This window comes from Zea mays, chromosome 6 (genome assembly GCF_902167145.1).
Source record: "Zea mays cultivar B73 chromosome 6, Zm-B73-REFERENCE-NAM-5.0, whole genome shotgun sequence".
In the NCBI taxonomy this organism is placed as follows: domain Eukaryota; kingdom Viridiplantae; phylum Streptophyta; class Magnoliopsida; order Poales; family Poaceae; genus Zea; species Zea mays.
Genome location: NC_050101.1, coordinates 98,415,678 through 98,436,929, shown reverse-complemented (window position 1 = coordinate 98,436,929; position 21,252 = coordinate 98,415,678). Strand labels below are relative to the sequence as shown.

General features: G+C 43.8%; 1 protein-coding gene and 1 long non-coding RNA gene across 6 annotated transcripts; both read left to right on the top strand.

Moving 5' to 3' along the window:
• The first annotated feature begins 2,121 nt into the window (after positions 1–2,121).
• On the top strand, positions 2,122–4,809 carry LOC103629613 (uncharacterized). 2 transcript variants are annotated; one of them, XR_554511.4, is made up of 3 exons: positions 2,131–2,473; positions 3,728–3,788; positions 4,260–4,809. It is a non-coding gene; the product is annotated as an uncharacterized lncRNA (long non-coding RNA). The 2 variants fall into 2 exon arrangements; XR_002262732.3 differs by lacking the exon at positions 3,728–3,788 and having other exon boundaries at positions 2,122–2,473.
• A 4,937-nt stretch (positions 4,810–9,746) lies between these two features.
• On the top strand, positions 9,747–19,949 carry LOC103629612 (putative cysteine-rich receptor-like protein kinase 23). Of its 4 annotated transcripts, none has more exons than XM_008650695.4 (8): positions 9,747–10,698; positions 11,183–11,238; positions 11,739–11,840; positions 12,358–12,550; positions 17,627–17,828; positions 18,299–18,536; positions 18,619–18,772; positions 19,449–19,949. In XM_008650695.4, exons 1-8 carry the CDS (start codon positions 10,270–10,272, stop codon positions 19,806–19,808), a joined length of 1,734 nt encoding a protein of 577 aa, XP_008648917.1. In that variant the 5' UTR covers positions 9,747–10,269; the 3' UTR covers positions 19,809–19,949. The 4 variants fall into 4 exon arrangements, with proteins under 4 accessions (XP_008648917.1, XP_008648918.1, XP_008648919.1 ...); XM_008650696.4 differs by having other exon boundaries at positions 9,749–10,698; positions 11,186–11,238; XM_008650697.4 differs by having other exon boundaries at positions 9,754–10,698; positions 11,739–11,824; positions 12,369–12,550.
• Positions 19,950–21,252: the final 1,303 nt, after the last annotated feature.

Below are 21,252 nucleotides of genomic sequence, written 5' to 3'. Positions count from 1 at the left end.
TTTACAAATAAATCTTGAGTTGTATGTACCAGGATGAGCAGCACAAATAAATCTTGGATGTTATGTTTCAGTACTATGTCGTACTCGTTGTTTGATGTTGGTGGATGTTATGTTTGAATACTATGTCGTACACGTTGGTGGATGTTTTAATTATAAATGCAAGTGTTTATGTCTAAATGCATGTGTTTGTGGATGTCGTATCTCTACATGTGTTTGTAATGTGGCTGTTATATGTGATTTATATTATGTTTGATATATGTTATGTGTGCAGAAATAGTGACATAATTTATTGCTGTTTTGTAGCAGTATAGAGTAATTCCCGTCGGCCCAGTTAATTCCCGTCGGCTATGGTCGAACCGACGGGAATTAATTACTAACTCCCGTCGGCCCAGTTAATTCCCGTCGGCCACGTAGGGCCGACGGGAATTAATTAATAACTCCCGTCGGCCTGGGGAACCGACGGGAATTAATATGTGACGGCCGTCGGCCAGCAAAACCGACAGGAATTAGCCTTAATGCCCGTCGGCCACTGTCTAGCCGACGGGAATTAATTATTCCCGTCAGCCGCCGACGGGGATAACCGTATCCCCGACAAGGGACGCCTGTCGGCCTGAAACCGACGGGAATTAAGTGAATTCCTGTAGTGTATATAAACAATGAGTAGATTATATACACGAAAAAAGAATATCTACGTACTAGATCTAACCTATTTTAATAGTAGTTATTAAAAGACTAAAATTAAATTAATTCTAAGCAATCATTACATAAAACAATGGAGTAAATCTATTTTAATATATTACATAAACAATGCATAAATTATATGTAGATCAAGCGATCCGGTGCATACGATCCAGATCTAGTGGTGACTGTTATTTTACATTTAACCCTTTCCACCTGAAACATAGTACCTATTTCATATTTACCTACTTCCATATGAAACCGGTGGGTATAAATTAGATGTTCTGGATGGTTAATTGCACGTTTGCATTAAATAAATGATTTCATAGGATATGTCCTCGACAAGTATTTACTCTCCATAGATATCAGGAGCAGTTGACTTGCAAGAACAGGAGATTCTGGACACCGAGAAACCGCACCCATACTAGAGAGAGTTGTCTAGGATTCAGAAAGTCTGGATTCTATTGTTGTTGTCGATGCTACGAACCCATTCTCAGGGGATAGAAACGTTGAGGGGGTGGTTTTGCTCTAGGTGATGTTTAGTTAACATATTTGTAATGTAATGAGTAGGGTGGTTTTGCTCTAGGTGATGTTTAGTTAACATATTTGTAATGTAATGGGTAAGTGAAAACGTTAAATTATATTTGTTTAAATCCAACCATAATCACAGAATGAATGCATGTGCGCGTTATCATCCCAATAGAGTGATGCACTATTAGTCTATTCTGACATAATACTGTTCCAGCTTTATTCCCGGTGGGCTCAACCATCAAAATGTTGAACGAGCATGCGGCAGTATTTGGTTTCAACAATGAATTTCTATTTGGTACGTTTTCCTACAACCAGAGTTGTTATGCAGAACACACTTCACTTGACCGTTGACTCCTTTCCTTATCTCTGAAACAATTCTGATCGAACGACGGAAGACTTAGAGGCTGTTTGTTTCAACTTATAGATTATATAATCTAAATTATATAATTTAAATTATACACTACACCAAAATCATACACTTCCTACGGTTTTTTAACTTCCTACAGCTTTTATAACAAACAGTAGGAAATAAATAACTTCCGAGAGGCAATTGGTAGCTCTAGGAAATAAACATAACTTCCTACGGTATTTTATAAAAGTTGTAGAAAGTTAGCTTTCACATGTCGACTACCGCGTGTGGTCAAACAAGTCGCTAACTTCCTACGGCATACTCTAGGAAGTTAGCAGGAGCTGCTAACTTCCTACGTCCTTCTCTATAAAGTTAGCCGCCCCTTCTAACTTCCTACGACCTTCTCTAGGAAGTTAGCTGCCCCAGCTAACTTCCTACGACCTACTCTAGGATGTTATCTTTTAGCTTTTGACCAGTCAAACGAGCCGCTAACTTCCTAGAGTATATGTACAACCTCTAGGAAGTTAAGTAACTTCCTATGACTTTACTCTAGGAAGTAATATTTTTATCCTAATCTACGAATTTAACGTTATCTTTCCATCGTTCATCCTTTCTTCTCCAACACCCGTCGCTCTCTTCTCCAACTCGAAGATGTCGGCCGCCACCGCCCTGCTTCATCGAGGCCCAAGACCCGATCTCTGTTTTTGATAAAGAAACCAAACAACAACCTAGCAGTCTTCCTTCACTTCTCTGCTTCCGACCTCGTAGCGAATCAGATCGGGGGGCTAGGGTTCCGGTGCGCCTCTACAACTGGACGCGAGGCTAGGCTGGGCATGGAGGGAATCGTCACGGCCTGAAAGAGGTCCCGGCCGGAGACGACGAACGGGGTTGCAGCCGCCGGGAAGCGCTACAAAGGTGAGGCATCGCTATCCCACTAGTCCTGTCCGCTATCCGCCTCGATTGTTTTGGTTCTACTTGATGTTGGTTGCCCTCGCTCCTTGCGAGAAGTGTTTCGTCGACTGGATTTACGTGTGTACCATGGGAGCAGAGCGAGAGTGTTCTGGTTGGTCATTTGATTATGCTTATGCGCGCAATGAGATGCACATCCGGGGTGTTTGTGGTAGGGGACTGGTAGTGGGGCCTGGAGGGTTAGAGATTTTCTTGCTTGCTTCAAGTGATGCGTGGATTGGTGGAATGATAGCTTACTGCCACCAAAATTGAACCCCCTCTATACTTAGGATGTTAGTCTGTTACTCTCTTAACTTTGACTACTCACTTGGACCTTAAAGGCTAGCGTTGTATGTGGCTTGAAGATGGATCAAAAGAATACAATGAAATCTGAAGGAATGTATCACAGTTATATCTGCTACCTATGCCGAAGCTATACACATTTTTTTCTAGCTACTGATAAAAAACTTCACCAGTGCTAACAGGTAAGGAGCACAATAACATATTCTTATTTGAGAAACTTACCCCTCTTAAGTAAAAACATTAGTACTAAGTAAGTACATAATGGTGACAAAGCCTGCGTGTTCCCAAATATAGTTAGGACTATGTGCCTCATAAAATAGTAATGTAGTAAAAAATAGTTTAGAACTCATAGTAGAGTTCAGATAGTGTGATAGTATGGGGCTCATCTAGATGTATGTTGTTGAAAAGAGGAAAGTTATTTAGAGAAGAAATGGTAATTTGAAGCATATATGGAAGTCAAAGCACCTTTTGCCTCTTGAATCTTGATCGATGTAATTGGACAATTCACCAGTTCAACCAACAAGGAGAAATCTCCCAACCTGTATGTGCCTCACGACAATTTTGGTACACTAAAATTAGTTCTAGAACTAAAAGTCTGGAAACATCATTTACATGTATTTTGTTAAAAAGAGACAGTTGTAGATGTATTCTGTTAAAAAGAGACAGTTTTTTACGGAAGAAATAGTAATCTGAAGCATATATGGGAATGAAGCCACCTTGTGGATCTTGAATATTAATAAAAATTCAATTTGGCAGTTCATCAGTTCAATGAACAAGAAGAAACATGCAGACACATGGTATTTATCTGTGTAGAAACCTTATCAATCTTTTTTCGACTGTATAATAGCTATTTTCTGCAGGATAACTACAATGCAAACTTCTAACACATGAGAAAATGTAATTAATTTTATGCTACAGACACAGAGTCATTTCAAACTGGTCTATCAAGCAAATCGAAGCCTTGCACCAAGTTTTTCAGGTTATAGTCTTAACCTACCCGAAATAACATCAGAACGGTAACCTGTATCTTTTTTTCACTCTTCTTACAACAAATCAATTATCTGGAAGTTTCATTTTATATGCCAAAGATATATGGAATACTTGAATAGTAACACTAAATCGTGATATATAAGCTTCTCTGTTTCAATATATCTCACTAGATCAACTTGCTTTTTCCCCTCTGGTTACTTAATTAAGATGTTAGATGAGTACCATACATATCGATGTTCATTCCACTCTTGCTTTGGTGCATTTAGTATAGACATGTTACAAGGTGGTGTTTGAATTAAATGGAAATTCTTTTTTAGTGTTCGAAGTATTTGTAAGAGTAGATTCAAATATTATTTTATTATATGGTATTATGCTTTGTTTATATTGTTACTCTAATATGCCTGAATATACGATTTAGATGTTTGTGTATTTTATTTTATCTCATATATTGAAAGATCAGTGTGGACGCCTCTCTGGCCGGTTGCATAATCGACAAGGGTGGGGTCAACACTAAGCAGAGTTACAGGCGTCAAGCTATCCATCCGCGACCACGAGTCTAACCCCAACCTAAAGAACATCGAGCTGGAAGGCAATTTTGACCAGATCAAGCAAGCCAGCGACTTGTTGCGTGATCTCATCGCAACCATCAGCGCAAGCATGCCAGCGAAAAATCCATCTTCTGCTGTGGCGCCAGCAGGAGGAGGCCAAGGCAGTGGTCCGGGGGGCACGAGCAGCAACTACAAGACAAAGCTGTGCGAGAACTTCTTGAAGCTATGCGAGAACTTCCAACACGACTATGTATGAGATATTATCTCTTATTATGACTGGATGAGATGTGTCTTATGGCTATAGATGAGACTTTTGTGGTGTAATTGATGAGACTATAGATTTAAATGTTGTTATGTGATTGTGTGTGAGATGTTTTATGTGAAAATATGTTGTGATATAGTTGTTTATATATTTGTTATGTTTTGGAATGTGGTGTAAAATAAAAATAAAAATATTTTTAATGTTGGTCCAATTAACATCCTAGAGGCCAACTGGGCCGTAGGAAGTTAGCTGTTAACTTCCTAGGGCTATAGTCAGCCGTAGGAAGTTAGTCAGCTGACGGCGTTGACGGCGTGAAGCTACTAACTTTCGAGAACCTACTAACTTCCGAGAGGCTTCTTTGGCTGTAGGAAGTTAGCTAACTTCCTAGAGGGTTGTAGGAAGTTAAGCTAACTTCCGACAAAAAATTTCTGAGAGTCAAACTTCCGACGGGATGGCTTAACTTCCGAGAGTTTAGCTAACTTCCTAGAGTTTATGGCTAACTTCCTAGGGTTTAGGTTGTAGGAAGTATACTATTTTGGTGTAGTGATAATCTAGTTTATATGTAGTTGTTTGATAGTTTAGATTATATAAATGTAGATTATTCATAAAGACAACAATATTCTTGTTTGTTTATTTGAGCTCATAAAAGAAGGATGATATATATTGTAAATTCTATTTACATAACCATTGGTAATGGATCTTTTGCTAAAATAATCTCAAATAAGCTACCCTCGAGGAGATTATGAGATTATCATAATCTAAACCCATAATCTAGGTGTTTGTTTACCTACTGGATTATTTGTGCTAAATTATATAATATGGAGATATTATAATATGAAACAAACAGTGTCTTAAACAGCTCCAGTTTTTAGTTCGTTCCTTCTTCTTATAGCAGATCTAGGATTTACCGTCAGTCGATTCAAAATAGCTTAAACTTGTAAACAGAAGGGTTCTAAATATGCCTGTCGCCTTACCATTTTGCAGACAAAGTAAAGGGATCATTGCTAGATTGGTCTAAAAGGGTTTAGCAGAGGGACTTGCTTGCTTACACAAGCACTCCATGTTCTGCATTGTCCATAGGGACCGGCTCCAACAAGACTCTCTAAAGGGTCCTGTACCCTAAATTTAGAGGACGAGGACGTCCTCTACTCCCCAGTGGCGGAGCCAGCAACCGAGTGAAGGGGGGGCAATCAAAGCTTTTGGACACAAAACAAAGCTAATTACAGTGGAAGAAAAGGCAAAAATTCTGTTGTAATAATATAATATTGATAATGAGTGTATGAGTACATAGTAAAGCATTTTACTTGAATATACCAAAATACAAGCATGTCATTATACTAGCTTAAACACATGTTAGAACACCACTTTTCTCTCCTTAAGATCCTTAAAATCATTAATTATATCATCATAGCTGTAGTTTCCCACGATTCCTCCTTCTATATGTACTAGTAAACTATTAGCAAGATACTCATCTTCCATCTTATTCCGCAACCTTGTCTTGATTATCTTCAAGCTAGAAAAAGCACGCTCAGCACTAGCAGTTGAAACAGGAAGAGTAACAAGTAAGCGAACCAATCTATCAATCAAGTTGAAAACCCTATGACGTCCTGAGGAAACAAGGCATCGACAAAGGTCAGCTAAGGTTGCAATATTTTCCATATCTTCACTGTTAGAAGCTTCAGCAACAAAATGATTCAATTGGCACTCTAATCCAATCCTCTCTTGTTGGGTGAAATCTGCTGGGTAGTACTTCTCCACCATGCTGCACACATCACTTGCCTGAAAAGAGGTAAATCCATTTTTTGGTACCAATTTGACACTAATAGATAAAAGATCCATCACCTTCTCATTAAATTTTAGATTCAGTTCAGTCAGTTGAGTATCAATTGTTGCCCGTAAAACTTCAACTCTGAAATAATGATCATTGGTAAAATGATCAGGCTGACGACGAGCACGACCACCGCGCAATATATATATTTCATCAAAGTTTGGTATGCTAATTCCATGATTCATACAGAAGTCAACAACTTTGCAAATAAACGTTTCCCAACCATTGTCTGATCTCATTTGTTCAAGAAGGATTTTTGTTGAATGCACAAGACGGATAGCATTTACTATGTCTTGTGTTTTCTTCTGTAAAGCTTGACCAAGATATTCAGTGATATCTAATATATCCCTCATCATACATAGAACAAATACAAAATCAAATGATATTAGATAGTTGAAAGAAGTATCTCCATCGGCCCGGTTTGCACCAGCAGATGAATCTGCAGCTAAGTTTTGTAGAACTGAACTGACAACATGGAACATGTCAATAAGGGATGAAATAGAGCCTAAGTGTGAACCCCACCTTGTCTCTCCTGGACGTTTCAATGAGCGGATCTGATTCACTCCTTTACCGGTCTCAAGCTCGTCAATAGCTAACAAGCGTGCAAGTTCAACCATTTGAGCATCATGAAGCTCATCGTGACGCTTGGATGATGAGTCAACTGTGTTCACGATAAACAACAGCTTCTGAAAAAATTGGCTAACAGGCACCACATCTTTTGCTGCAGCAACAAGAGCAAGTTGTAAACGATGGGCATAGCAATGAACGTAGTATGCATACGGACATTCTCTAAGAAAAAGTGCCTGCAGACCATTCAATTCTCCCTTCATGTTGCTAGCACCATCATATCCTTGGCCTCGAAGGTTTTGTATATCAAAGGAATGGATTGCCAATACATGAGACAATTCTTGTTTCAGTGTCAGTGCTCTAGTGTTTGTTACATGAACACAATCAAAGAACCTTTCTTGTAAAACACCATCTTTATCAACAAATCTGAGAACAAGAGCCATTTGCTCTCTTTTGGATACATCACATGTTTCATCTACAAGAATTGAGAACTTCGCATCCCCAACTTCATCACGAATATGCTTTCTAATTTCCATTGCAATAACACTCAAGATCTCCTTTTGAATATCAGGTGATGTATATTTGGCATTGAGTGGAGCATTCTCCAAAACGACACCTGCAATCTCAGGATTAAATTCTGCAAGAAGTTTTACCATTTCAATGAAATTGCCTCTGTTTTTTGATCCTGTTGTCTCATCATGACCTCTCAAAGCACAAGACTGAAATGTCAACCACTTAACAGCCGCAATTGATGTCTTGAGCCTTAGACGATTTCTTTCTTTCTCCCGGTCACTTGTCACCAAAAACAGATTTGCTATGTGATTTGGTTGATTCAACAAGGTTTGACATTCTTTCACTGCATTATTGTGAACTGAGCAAGGATCAGATCCTATATGAGCCAGGAATGCACATTTTTTCCCATCATGAACTTTTTTCCAACTATCAAAACCTTGTGCTGTGAAGACATCAAAACCACTCCTTTTATTTATGTTTTTGCTACAAACAAAGCAATAAAGACAATAAGCACGTTCAATGCTCTCTGAATATTCCAACCAAGAGGGAAATTGACTAAACCAATGGTACTGAAAACGCCGCTGATGACCTGTTGGCCCTGATGGCTTATAACTTTGAAGTTTTGGTTGCATTGGACCTAAAATCAAGTATGCTCGTCGTACTTCATCTTGTTGGTTGCTTGGATACTCCCAAATTTGTGGGCGTTTGGCCGGATCTCGCTCTAAAAATTCGATACCCCGAAAAATAACAGCTTCATCTTGCCTCTGAAAATTGGCACCAGCAGCAACAACTATAGGTTGCTCAACAACTGGTTCTGGTTCATCCCTTCTTCTTTTGCAAAATGATTGGATGGATTTTTGAACCATTGCTATAAGTAAAAGAAATTACTCAGTATCTAAACTGGTAACTAGGGTTCAGGTTAGAGATATAGACTACCGTACTGAGCAAAATCGAATCAAAATAAGGAGAAGAGAAATTAGAGCATGCCTAACCTGAATAGCGCCGGGGTGTTTGAATTGACAGCGTGCGCGAGGTGGTGACTGCTGAGTGCTGAAACTGAGAGCGACGATTCGACGGCGGCACGGTCGCACACTCGCACGGACGGAAAACGGCTTGGAGCCTTGGAGTTTGGCGGAGAAGAGAGAGTGTGCGATGCTGTTGCCTGGAAGGCTAGAACTGAAGTGCCAGCCGCCAGCGGCGAGGCCGTAAGGCCCGTAAAGCCAACAGCTTGGCATCAGACATCCTCGGCCCGTGGGCCATGTAGTTTATACTTTGATTTTTTTATATCTACCTGGGTTTTTTTTTGCGGCAAGGGGGGGCCAGAGCCCAGGTTGGTCTACACCTGGCTCCGCCCGTGCTACTCCCTCCAGCAACGTCCTCTAAACGGTCCTCTAAATTTAGAGAACACTGTTGGATCCTCTATATGTAGAGTTTCTCTAAACGGTTCTCTATCTATTTGAATACTTTAAACAACCGGTTTAATAAAACTAAAATATGTACAATACATTTGAGAGTATGACAAATACGTATGTACAAAAATTAAAAAATTAAAAATGTCTTTAATATAGGTATTTATATATAGAGGACGTGATTTAGAGGACGTTGTTGGAGAGAAAGTAGATATAGGAGATGAAATCTTTTAGAGAAGACTGTAAAGAACGGATATAGATGATGTATATAGAGGACGTTGCTGGAGACAGTCTGCAGATAGTGTCCTCTTGGACCATGGCATGGACCCAAAGATTTTGGATTTCGGATCAGCTGTAGATCAGTTCAGATGCATTAGAAGAGCCTAAGAGTAAGAGTAGTAGGGTTGTGGGAAACCTGGTGAGCATTTCACAGCATCTGTTGCAACAGGGCTATGTGCAAAACAATTGCGTTTTTGTGCACCTTCTCTCTCTTCCTTTTTTAGAGTTTTACTGCCGGAGCCTCCGGTCTTTTAGCGTTAAACCGAAAAAAACGAATTAAACCTTTGACAACATTAGGAATGACATTTTGGGGCAGTTAGAGCTTACTCGGTTATAAGTGGATTGAGAATGATGGGAGAGGATTAAATCCATCTATATTTAATTTTTAATATAAAAAGATTTAATCCTCTCGATCCCTGCTAATCCCTCTCAAACCGAATAGGGTCTAAGCGTTTGCAAACCTCACGCCGAAACTCAGACAACCGAAAGAAAACCAAACCAAAGAGCAGCAAAACTACTACTGAAGAACCAGGAAACGAACGAAGGGTGCCTGCCTGCTTTTGGCACCCAGCTTCTGAACTCAAAAGAAGAAGAAGAAGAAAAAATCAGTTGTCCCCCCGCCATTAGCTCGACAAAACTTCAGGTAACAGAACTGGACCATCTTGGAGGAGACAGAAACAGGTCGTTAGCCTCACTCTTAGAATTTGGACTTCGTTTCCAGCCTCACAGCTGTTCTAGGGTTAGCCTCTCTTTTTTTTCTCCCTTTTAAAGTCAGCAAGTCTATCCTCTCCCGTCAACAGAAAGTTTGGTCGGAGAACACACGTGTCCGCAAAATGCCACACAGGAGCTCCCAAGTGCTCGGCCTCCGGCACTGTAGCGCTAGCGCAGAGCGGGAGGAGCTGGAAAAAAAAACGTGGCCTTCTTCTCTCGCCAGTTCATCGGTTTCTCGGAAGCCTGTCAAACACGGACTGGCTTAGTCAAAGCCGGCTTTCAGACATATAATCGCGCTCGCCGTCGTGCGCACGGCAGTCGGCAGGCAGTACCGGAGCAGCGTGCCAGGCCCCATGGACAGCTCGAGCGGCATGTGGGCCGTGCTCGGCCAGGCCTCGAACGTGGCGCAGCTGGTCGGCGTGGACGCGCTCGGGCTGGTGTCCATGGTCGTGCAGGCCGCGCTGGCGGCGCGCCGCCACCGCGACGCGTGCCGCCGCCTGGCGCAGCACGTGGAGGTCGTCGGCGGCCTGCTGCGGGAGCTGGAGCTCGCCGAGCTGATGCGGCGGGAGGCCACGCGGCGGCCGCTCGACCAGCTCCGGGCCGCGCTGCGGCGGTGCTACGCGCTCGTCACGGCGTGCCAGGACTGCGGGTACCTCCGCAGCCTGCTCCTCGGCGCCCGGATGGCCGACGAGCTCCGCGCGGCGGAGAAGGAGGTCGACTTGTTCATCCGCTTAGTCCCACTTATCGCCCTCGTCGACAGCACGCATGGTCGCAGTGGCAAGGTATGCGTATTTTGCCTTGCCGATTAGTAAGTATCAGCAATTGGTTTGGTACTTCACTTCATATCTTGTGCGTATGTGGTCAAGGAGAATTGATTTGAAGGAGATCAATTTGACCTGTAATCTCATCCCAAATTAAATTCTTTGACCCTATGAACTATTGCGTGTGAATTGGAGTCCAATAGTCGTTGTGTCTGCATATGGAACAGTTTTGTATTGACTGTTAGGCTATCCTCATTGACGTGCTGTAAATATTACTCCACCTACATGAGGTTAAAAAGAAATGATAAAATATATATTAGTTGGTATAGATTTGAGATATAGAGTAAATATGAGTGTAGAGGATTGTAATATAGGGTAGATAATTTTGCTGACCAAGACAAAATATTCCTTTTAAGTATGGATTTAGAGTAGTATGATTCCATAGCCTAACATTTGTAAATTTTAACTGTTCCCTTCGTTTACTTTTCTTTCTGTCCTTGTCCAGCAGACTGCCGAGGGAGTACCAGGTCTACTCACGAACGGTTCAAACCATCATGTCAGGTTCGGTTATTTAATGTAGTGGATTAGTCAGCAAGTGGGCTCGAATGTGTCAAGTATAGCAAACTTTATAACGCCCTACAAAATTCCAAAATTCTATCATTATCAATTCTTTAAGAAATTAGCATCCTAAGTGAAATTCGATAGGTGAGCAATTAGAAACTGATCACATTTGGCTGACTAATGAATGATAACTGATTTTAGATCATACGTTCTGGAAAAAAAACATTTCTGGATCACAGAGTTCTGAAAAAGCACTTCTGTTCTTGCATATCAGATTAGTCGGTTTCAATTGGACTGAATTAATTTGTCTAAAAAATATTTGCTTCCACAAAATTCTAGCATCTTTGTTCATAGAGCAACAAGTATGTTTTTACTTAAAAAAATCCATGTGAACCTCTAACCAAGCAATCTGTTCTTCTGTTGAACACGCTTTGCATCTTTTTCGGATAAATGATATTATTGATGGTTTTGGCATAATAATGATCTTTATATACCATTAGGTTTTCAAGAAGTGTTTCCGCCTCCATCAAAATACACATTCAACGAACTACTCAAATCTGCAGTATTGCAGAACAGCCATTAGCAGGTAGACAGTCGCCACTGTAAGTTTCCTAGTTCTCAGGGATGTAGAATCAACCAAAATAATAATAGTAAAATAAATCAAAACTCAAATACTAAAATCTCGTGGTTGTGTTTTTTTGCACCAAGAACCACCGAACTATTTTGGTATGCATAACTCTTAATACTCTGCTGCTCACGCTTTTAAATATACTGCAACAGGAATAATGAATAAGAGTGGCATGTCACTAATTTAATATCTTTTGTACCATTTCTGTATGCCACACAGAATTTTATACTGTATGTATATAGAAAAAGAAACTAGCATGAGTCATGGGAAGGGTATTAGCTACTATTGTTACTAACATATCTTTTGATACAGATTACATACTGTTGCATAAAGCTCTACACTTAATAGTTCCTTTCAGAGTACAATAGTCTTCCAATATGTTGGTTCAGTGATCTACCAAAGAGACTTGAACATTTTCATAGCATTTTTTGTTTTTGTCTAGCCATTATTCAATAAGTGTTGCGATTCTACAGTTAACATGGGTAACTTAGCCATTATTCAGGAGCACTGGACTTGGGAGAACATAAAAATCTGGACTTTGAAGAATTGTTGGAGCTTTGCATCCGTACTCAAGAGAGTTGCTCAGGATTCAGAAGGTTTGAATTATTTCAGATCATTGACGCTACAGGCAATTTCCCGGAAAGTAGAATCATCGGGTCGGGTGGTTTTGCTATAGTTTACAAGGTAATTATAACCCAAAACAGAACTGAGCTAATGGAGTGATTGTTTGTCCTTTGTGTTAGTGCCTTTTTGGGCGCCAATTACTGGCTCACTGCGTGAGAACCGGCGACGGTGCTCTCTGCACAGGCGCGGACGGTCCGCGGCCAAGGGCCGGACGGTCCGCGACCTGGGACAGGGCTAGGGTTTCCTACCTGACGGGTCGGACGGTCCGCGCCTGCGCAGGGGCGGCGAAGGTCGCCGGCGGCGCCTGGATTTCGCTCCCAGGAGGGACCCCCTCGGGGAGGAGAGATCCTAGGTGTTATCTAGGCTCGGCAGGCCTAATCGGTCGAAGAGAAGCGGAGAATTTGGGGATTAGAGGGCTAAACTAGAACTAGACTAGAACTACTCCTAAATGTACAAGAAATAAATGTGAGATAAACTGTTTATTGATTCGATTGATGAACTAATCGGTCGTATTCCTCTATATTTATAGAGGGGGGCTGGACTCGTTACAAACCAATCTCCCAGGCTAATCCCGCGAATTTAGCTAACAACCGTAGCACAAAAATTGGAACCCTAATTGGCTCTGCGCGAGCGAGGACCGTCCGGCCTCAGGGCCGGTCCGTCCGGTCGCTCAATTTGGTGTTCAACATATGCCCCCTGCCTTTTGGTGGAGCTGAGCGAACCAAAAGCAACTGACTCGATGTGATCACATCGGTTTTCTTAGGCATCTTGCCACCTACTAGGATAGTACGCAAGGGTCTTGGTCCCGATGGTTAACTTAACGGACGTGACCCGTTTAGCTTTGATCGAACTGTCAGTCCCAACACCGCCGAGTGTCGTACTGGTCCTGACCAATTCGTCATCTTGCTTTCCTAATTTTCTGAGTGTTCTGGCGTAGCTCCGTAGTCGACCAGGTCTTCTCCTTGCAAGTCGTCTTCCTCCATAGGTGTCGGTACGTCGTTGGAGGTGTCCTGGTGTAGTGCGGACGGTCCGGCCTCAGGGATCGGACGGTCCGTGTCATCAGCGCATGGTCCGGCCTTTATAGTCGGACTGTCTGCCGTACATGCAGAGAGTTGCACAGTTGTTGTTTTATTTTCCGCTTTTGTGGCCGTTTGCTTTTCCTCAACGACCTTTGGTCTCCATCTCTTTTGTGGTGGCGGGTACTGCAGATGTGTCATTGAATATCTTTTCTGTCTCCTTTTCTTGGTTCTCTTTCGCTCTTGGGCGTTGTAATTTTTGCTTTTGTGATCGTGTCAATCCCGATGGGCACCATCGGGGCCTGGAGTATTTTGGATCAGTTGTTTTGTTGACAGTCGTGTCTTCTTTTTTGCTTGTGTTGGCCAATTCACCAATCATCGGTCCTTCGACATCTGTCGTTCCTATTTTGATGACGTCTCCTTTTATCGTCCTATTGGAGGTTGTACCTGTATGCCCCCCTGCCGGATTAATCGGTCTTTGCGTCCGAGTGGTCCGACAATCTTGTTGGGCCCGTGCTCGTGGACCAGATTGAGGGGATCTCAATCGATCTTGTACTAGAGGGGTCAACCTGTCAAAAACAGATGATTGAGGTGCCCCCCAGGTGGGGTATTGTGGTATCCCGAATGGATATGGTGGCGCGCCCCACATCTGATTCGGGATATATGGTGGCGGTGGTATGTATGTATAATGACATGACATGGGTGTATGTGGAGGTGGAGGTGTCCACGCAGGTGTATTAGGTCTTAATTGAACATTATGACCTCATGTCCTTTCCGATTGGCGAGGTGGTCCAATCGGCCTAACCTGCTGCCGCTCCTGGGTGGGTAAGCGAAGACGCTTTGGTGGCCGGTCACTGGGGTCGGCCTTCTTTTTCACATATTTAGACAATAATTAATCAAAAGTAGGGCTGGATTTGACCAACCGACCAGCTGCCTTGAACGTGTTAGTTTTCCATGTACCTATTTCTGGTCGTCGTGGTTTGAAGGTACGTGGTCGCCGTGGCTCCTTGGCGTTGCCGGACCCGTCTACTGGAATGACCCGGACTGTCTGGCGAGGTCTCGGACTGTCCGCGTCTGTGTACCGGACCGTACGCGATGCGCAAAACAGGTTCCCGCGTTCGGTCACCTGTTTGCGATTGACCCCCAGCGTTTGTGATGGTAACCTTCAGAGTCTCCCCTCCATCAGGAGTCTTCTCGGCAACCACCTTCCTGCAAGAACTTCTATTATTTTCATCGGCCTTTCGTGCGTTGCCGATGATGTCTTCCTTGCCTTCGCCCTTATCGGTCGTGCCGGGCCGAATTAGGACTTTTTTGCTCTCGAAGTCGATCACATTCATTGGGAAGGGCTCCGTGTCCTCCTGAAATTTCAATCGTCCCTCATTAATGTCCGATTAGATTTGCCGTCGAAACACATTAAAATCATTAGTGCATGTGAAAATAAGTTGTGCCACTTGAATATGCGCGATGTTTTAGTTCATCGACGGGTGGAACAGTATAATCTATCTCAATGTTGCCATTTTAGTAATTCGTCGAATATCTTATCGCATTTGCCAACATTGAATGTAAACTTAACCTGCTCTTGATGTTTCTTTTGAACCGGCTGCAAGGAGGAACAAGTCGAAGATTTGGCCTGCTTGGGCCAAACCATTTCGACAGCGTAAACTTCCTTTGATTCGTCGTCTGAACTACTTTGATCGCATTCTATTATATGGACATCGTGACGAACCGTTTTGGCTAGTTCTTTGCTTCGGCTTTCACAAGCCAAAGCACTTTGATGTAATTGTGCTAGCGTAAAGAACTGGACGCCTTCTAATCCCTCTTTTAAATAATAGCGAATCCATCAAAGGCTAATCCCGTCAATTGTTTTTCTGCTAAATGAATTTGAAAACATCGGTTTCTCGTATCCCGGAATCTCCGGATGTAATCATTAACCGATTCAGCTTTCCCTTGTCGTAAGGCCACTAGGTCTACTAAATCTAGCTCGTAATCACCAGAGAAGAAATGGTCATGAAAGTTTTGTTCTAAGTCTCCCCATGACAAAATGGAATTAGGAGGGAGCGTGGCATACCATGTGAATGCAGTCCCTGTTAAAGATAATGAAAATAAGCGCACACGGAATGCTTCGGTGTCGGCCAATTCCCCTAATTGTACTAAGAATTGGTCTATGTGCTCACGCGTGCTCTTTCCTTGGTCACCCGAAAACTTTGCGAATTCAGGTATTCTGGTCCCATGTGGGTATGGGAGACGGTCAAATTGGCTATCATAAGGTCTCTGATATGACTGCCCCCAGGGACTATGCTAACTCCGAGCTTATCTCGGAACGCCCCAGCTATTTCCTCTCTTACTATATCAATGGCAGCCGGTGGGAGACCACCGGCTCTTTGGTCCAATATGGGTGAGGTTGTTTGGATGTTGGTATGTCGTCTTCCCCCATTGGCTTCAGTTTTGTGGTGTACTAAAATTTGGCCTATGTGGTTCATAGGACTGGTCATCTCTTCCCGGCCTTCTATGGGTCGGAAAGTACTCTCCCCCACGTGTTTGAAATGGTAAGCTATGGTGCTGGTGCATTGTATACTGCGATGGGAAGTGTTGCTGGGACGGATGAGGATTTAGGTAACAATCCTCCTCAAACAACCCTGTGCCGGACCGTCCGGCTATGTGTGCGGACTGTCCGGCCATATGGCTGGACCGTCCGTGATCGTATGCGAACCGTCCGACGGGGTAGTTTAGGGCTTGCGTAGCAAGTGGCGGCTCAGACGCATATCTCGGTAACTCATTAAAAATGGGACCGGTCGTTGCTGGCCCGGACGATCCGCGCTCACGTGCGGACGGTCCGAACATGCGCAGATCGGCAAATTTATCGCCGATGTGCGTGGGAGGCTGTTGTTGCCCAGGGTACATGTCTATCGGCATCCCATAAATGGGTTGTGACTGGTCGTGATAACCTGTAGCCGATGAATTACTTATGTTTTCCCCCAGTTTAACCTTGTGCGAAGGAAAATTTGCAATAGTAGACTTATCAAATGAACGCATTAGCCTTTTTATAATTATTTTGTATACCCTCTACGATATGTTGCATTTGCTCTCGCTGTTCGTCTATGTAAGCTTTAAGAGATTGGAGTTCATTGGTGTTACTTACATTGGGGGTATTCGTAGTAGGTCGGAGCGAAGCCAGATCTGCCGCCCGTTGCCGAACGACTTTGTTGTTCCTGTCCACCTTGAAGTCGGCCAGAAATTTCGCCTTTGCTTCCTGGATCAGTTGCTCTTGACGCTCCTCGAACAGGAGCTGTTCTTCAGCCGGCAAGGTTTCCCATGTCGGCTTGATGATATTGCTGATGGAAACTTAAGAGCTATCCTTTGAACTGGCCATTGAGGGCCGATCTTGATAGGTCTATATGAAATATTCCCCAGCGGAGTCGCCAAAAAGTGTGTTGGTGCCTTTTTGGGCGCCAATCACTGCGTGAGAACTGGCGACGGTGCTCTCTGTACAGGCGCGGACGGTCCGCGGCTAAGGGCCGGACGGTCCGCGACCTAGGGCAGGGCTAGGGTTTCCTACCTGACGGGCCAAATAGTCTGCGCCTACAGGCCGGACGGTCCGCGCGTGCGCAGGGGCGGCGAAGGTCGCCGGCGGCGCCTGGACCTCGCTCCCGGGAGGGACCCCGTCGGGGAGGAGAGATCCTAGGTGTTGTCTAGGCTTAGCAGGCCGACCTAGACTCCTCTAATCAACGTAGAGTCGAAGAGAAGCGGAGAATTTGGGGATTAGAGGGCTAAACTAGAACTAGACTAGAACTACTCCTAAATGTACAAGAAATAAATGCGAGATAAACTGTTTATTGATTCGATTGATGATCTAATCGGCCGTATTCCTCTATATTTATAGAGGAGGGGGGCTGGACCCGTTACAAACCAATCTCCCGGGCTAATCTCGCGAATTTAGCTAACAACCGTAGCACAAAACTCGGAACCCTAATTGGCTCTGCGCGAGCGCGGACCGTCCGCACCCCCAGTGCGGACCGTCCGGTCGCTCAATTTGGTGTTCAACACTTTGTCTTTCAAATGTGGCGCTTTTTTTGTATTCTTGAAACCTTGTTTGAAGTCGGTCTAATAGTAACCATTGCAGGGTCAGTTACCTGATGGATCCATGGTCGCCATCAAAAGGATGGATGAAGGTGCCACAATGTTTGATTTCAGCAGTGAATTTCTGGCTGCGAGGCTTCAGCATACCAATCTAATTAGACTTTTGGGGTGGTGTATCCATGGGAAAGAAAGGATTCTAGTGTATGAGTTCATGCACAAGGGTACCCTGCACAGTTTAATCTTTGGTACGCTTCCCTATGACGTTTCTTTTAACATTAGTCGTAACTGGTAGGAGCTCTGGCTTTCAACTAAAAAGGGAACAAAAAGTTTGAACATCTTCATATACACCCATGGGCAAGGCCAGTCCCGAAACTCTACATAGGAGCACCACATAATTCACCTGGCAAGATTTTCCCACGACACAAAATTGCACACAAAGCAAGATTTACAGGCTGAGATCTAAGGCAATGAATTAAAGCCCTCTTACGCTACTTGATGCCTTCCTCAGCTCTGGACGCCACTTGGTGCACCGTTTGGAATTTATTTTCAAATATATGCCTGTCACACTCTTTCCAAAGATCCCACTCTGGCCTGGCTTTGTTCTTGGTTTGTTTATCATAGTTCATCTGAAGCTATCCTCATTTTGATTCGTAGTTGTGTAAACTATAATTTCGTTTTAAACTGAATCACAGTTGTTCTTTTGCACATTCTTCAGACAAAAGAATGGGGTTGTTGCTAGACTGGTCTAAACGAATCGATATAATCAGAGGGGTAGCTGAAGGACTTCTTTACCTTCACAAGCAGGCCAAGTTATGGATTGTTCATAGGGATTTGAAGCTCCAGAACGTCCTATTAGATCATGACATGAAGCCAAAGCTTGCTGATTTTGGATCGGCTAGAAGTCTGAGTTCAGATTCCGCCGAAGAGTGTACAAGCAGGGTTGTGGGGACTAGGTAAGATACACACGATTTCAATTCTAAGCTTGTGCAGCAGTAGTGTTCTAATGCGCTAATGTCTCTTTTGGTGTTTATGAAGTGGTTACAAAGCTCCTGAGTACACGTCTCGAGGTGTCTATTCACTGAAGACAGATGTGTTCAGCTTCGGGGTGGTGGTTCTAGTGACCATCAGCGGGCGAGAGAACACCGTACTGGAGAAGCAAGGAGACTCTGTTGGCGCCCTTGTACGAGATGTGAGTAAACACAGCATTTAAGGTCTGATCGGTGATCGGTTGCGAAGGGATTAAAAGGGATTAAGAGTCTGTTTGACAGGGCTTCGGCTCTGACTTTTCTTTAAAACTTTAAAAAAGACCAGAGCCTGCCAAACACCTTTGTTTAAAATGGCTTTGTTTAAAACGGCTTACTGCGAAAAAAACACCTAAAAACTAGAGTCATTTTTGTACTACGAAGAAGTCACAAATAGTAGCTTCACCAGCTTTGGCTCTGGTACTTTAATACAAGGAAATGACTTTGACTCTAGGATAAGTCGTTTCTGCCAAACGATTTGTGAAATGGCTTCAGTTCTACCAAAAAAACCGCTTTTCAGGGGAAAAAAATCAGAGGTAGAGTTGTTTTTGCGCAAGTCAGGTCCTCTCAAACTCAAACGGACCCTAAACCTCTTCCTATTCAAAATTGAATAGAAAGTGGATTTAATCTCCCTCGAATCCCTCTGATCCCTGTGCAACCGAACAAAACAAAGCCTAAAGGGGCCATTCAAAATGGGCCATTCAAAATGTTGAATATTTATCTGCAGTTGTTTTGTCCTCTCTATATTTGTATCAAAGCTTTATCCACTGTTTATGGGTCTCTTGTGCTTACACTGCGAAATGGATGGCGCTGAACAAACTGTGGAAAACAAAATGTTTGCAGGCCTGGCAGCTATGGAACGATGGAAGGCTGCATGAGCTTGTAGATCCAGTGCTGGGTGACGGATTCGAACTTGCTGAGGTGGTGCAGTACGCTCAAGTGGCACTGCTCTGCGCGCAGGAGGAGCCAGCAGATCGTCCCACCATGTCCGACGTCGTGTCGCTCCTGAACTTTGAAAGCATAGGTCTGCTGCCAGATCCTAAGCAGCCGTCTGAGCTTTGTAAGGGAGGTGGTGGTACTTCTGGTGACAGGTTGCCGACATGTGGTAGCCAGTCGAGCAGGACCATAGACATCACAATCACAAGTTCGGCTCCTGTGTCAACTAGAACTAGGGTCCGCATCATTGTGGACCCAGAGACCTAAAATGTAGACATAAACCGATATTAATATGTAAAAGAACATGGACAACTTTTAGAGCTAGTTTGGATACACTAATTATTCTCTATGGTGATTGGGGCTATCTGAGGGCCAAGGGGAAAATTAGTCCATTTCTCTCTCAATTCCCTCCATTCTCCATAAAAACTCATGGATCCAAACTAGCCCAAAATGTGATGGGCCTTGGGCTGGTTCATGCAGAAATGTCAAGTGTTAGGAGCACACTGTGTGTGATATATTACATCATTCTTACAGTTCTTTTTTTTGGCTGAACAACAGCTTGGTCTCCCCATTTCTTTCCCTCCCCAGCTTCACGTTCAACCATTGAGTAGGGCCGGAAGCCAGGGTCCCAAGCTGGCAGAAGGTAATGGAGGCAGACTCTGTTTGAACAGCAGAGTGTCGCTTCGCCTTCCGCCGGTACGACAGATGATACTATTTGGAGCCCAGCTCTGTTCAACAGGAAAAAAAAACAATCGCTCACTCCAACCCTGCCATTCTGATGAACTCAAACATCAAGCGATCCCCACCACCACCATGATGTTCCAATTCCAACGCGCCGACCTGACTCCCTTCGTCCCACCAGCTAGAAATAAAGACTGGGCGAGCCTTTGCCGGGTAATTCCCTTCACTTCCCAGCTGCCACAGAGGTGGTTAGAGAAATTCTTAGGTAGTGTTTGGTTCGGTGTCAACGAGGGATGAGACAGGATCAATCCTGAGTTGACCCTGTCCCTTATTTTTTAAGGGATGACCTGATCCACTATTTTTGAAGAATATTCCTTGACCCTGACTCTAGATCTCCAAACCAAACGCGAGCCAAATTAAAATGATCTCATCCCATCCCATCCCTCTTTATCCTTCCTCGTTCCTCCATCCAAACACACCCTTAGAGGATGAAATGGCATTACAAGCTCGAGCCATCCAGAAAACACACCTTGTACAGGCCCTTGTTCAGCTTTGGCACGTCCATTTCTAGACTGTGTTGTGTCTATGGTACTATCTATAGTTCAGTCTATGCAGCCCACTGGATGTAACCCCTTCACTAATCAATCAATCATCCATTTTGTACTCCACTAGCATGGTATAAAATAGCCAACCCTAACCCTCCTCTGGTCGTCGGCAGCCACCCATGGCCCCTGCTACGCCACCCTCTAGGGAGGCTTTCCCTCTCTTCCCCCTTCTGTTTCTCGCCGGGCTTGGGCTAGCGTCACCGGCGCCACCCCGGTGCTCGTCCGCGTTCCTCAACGATGACTCAAAGGAGGAGGTCTACATCTGCTGCCCACCGAGATTTGTCATCTCCAACACTAAGAGCAAGGTTCTTTGCCTACGCAAGGCCCTCTATAGCCTACGACATTCACTAGAAGCTTGGAACGCTAAACTGGACTCCACCCTCAAGCGAATGGGGTTCCAGCATTGTGCTTATGAGGCTATTGTC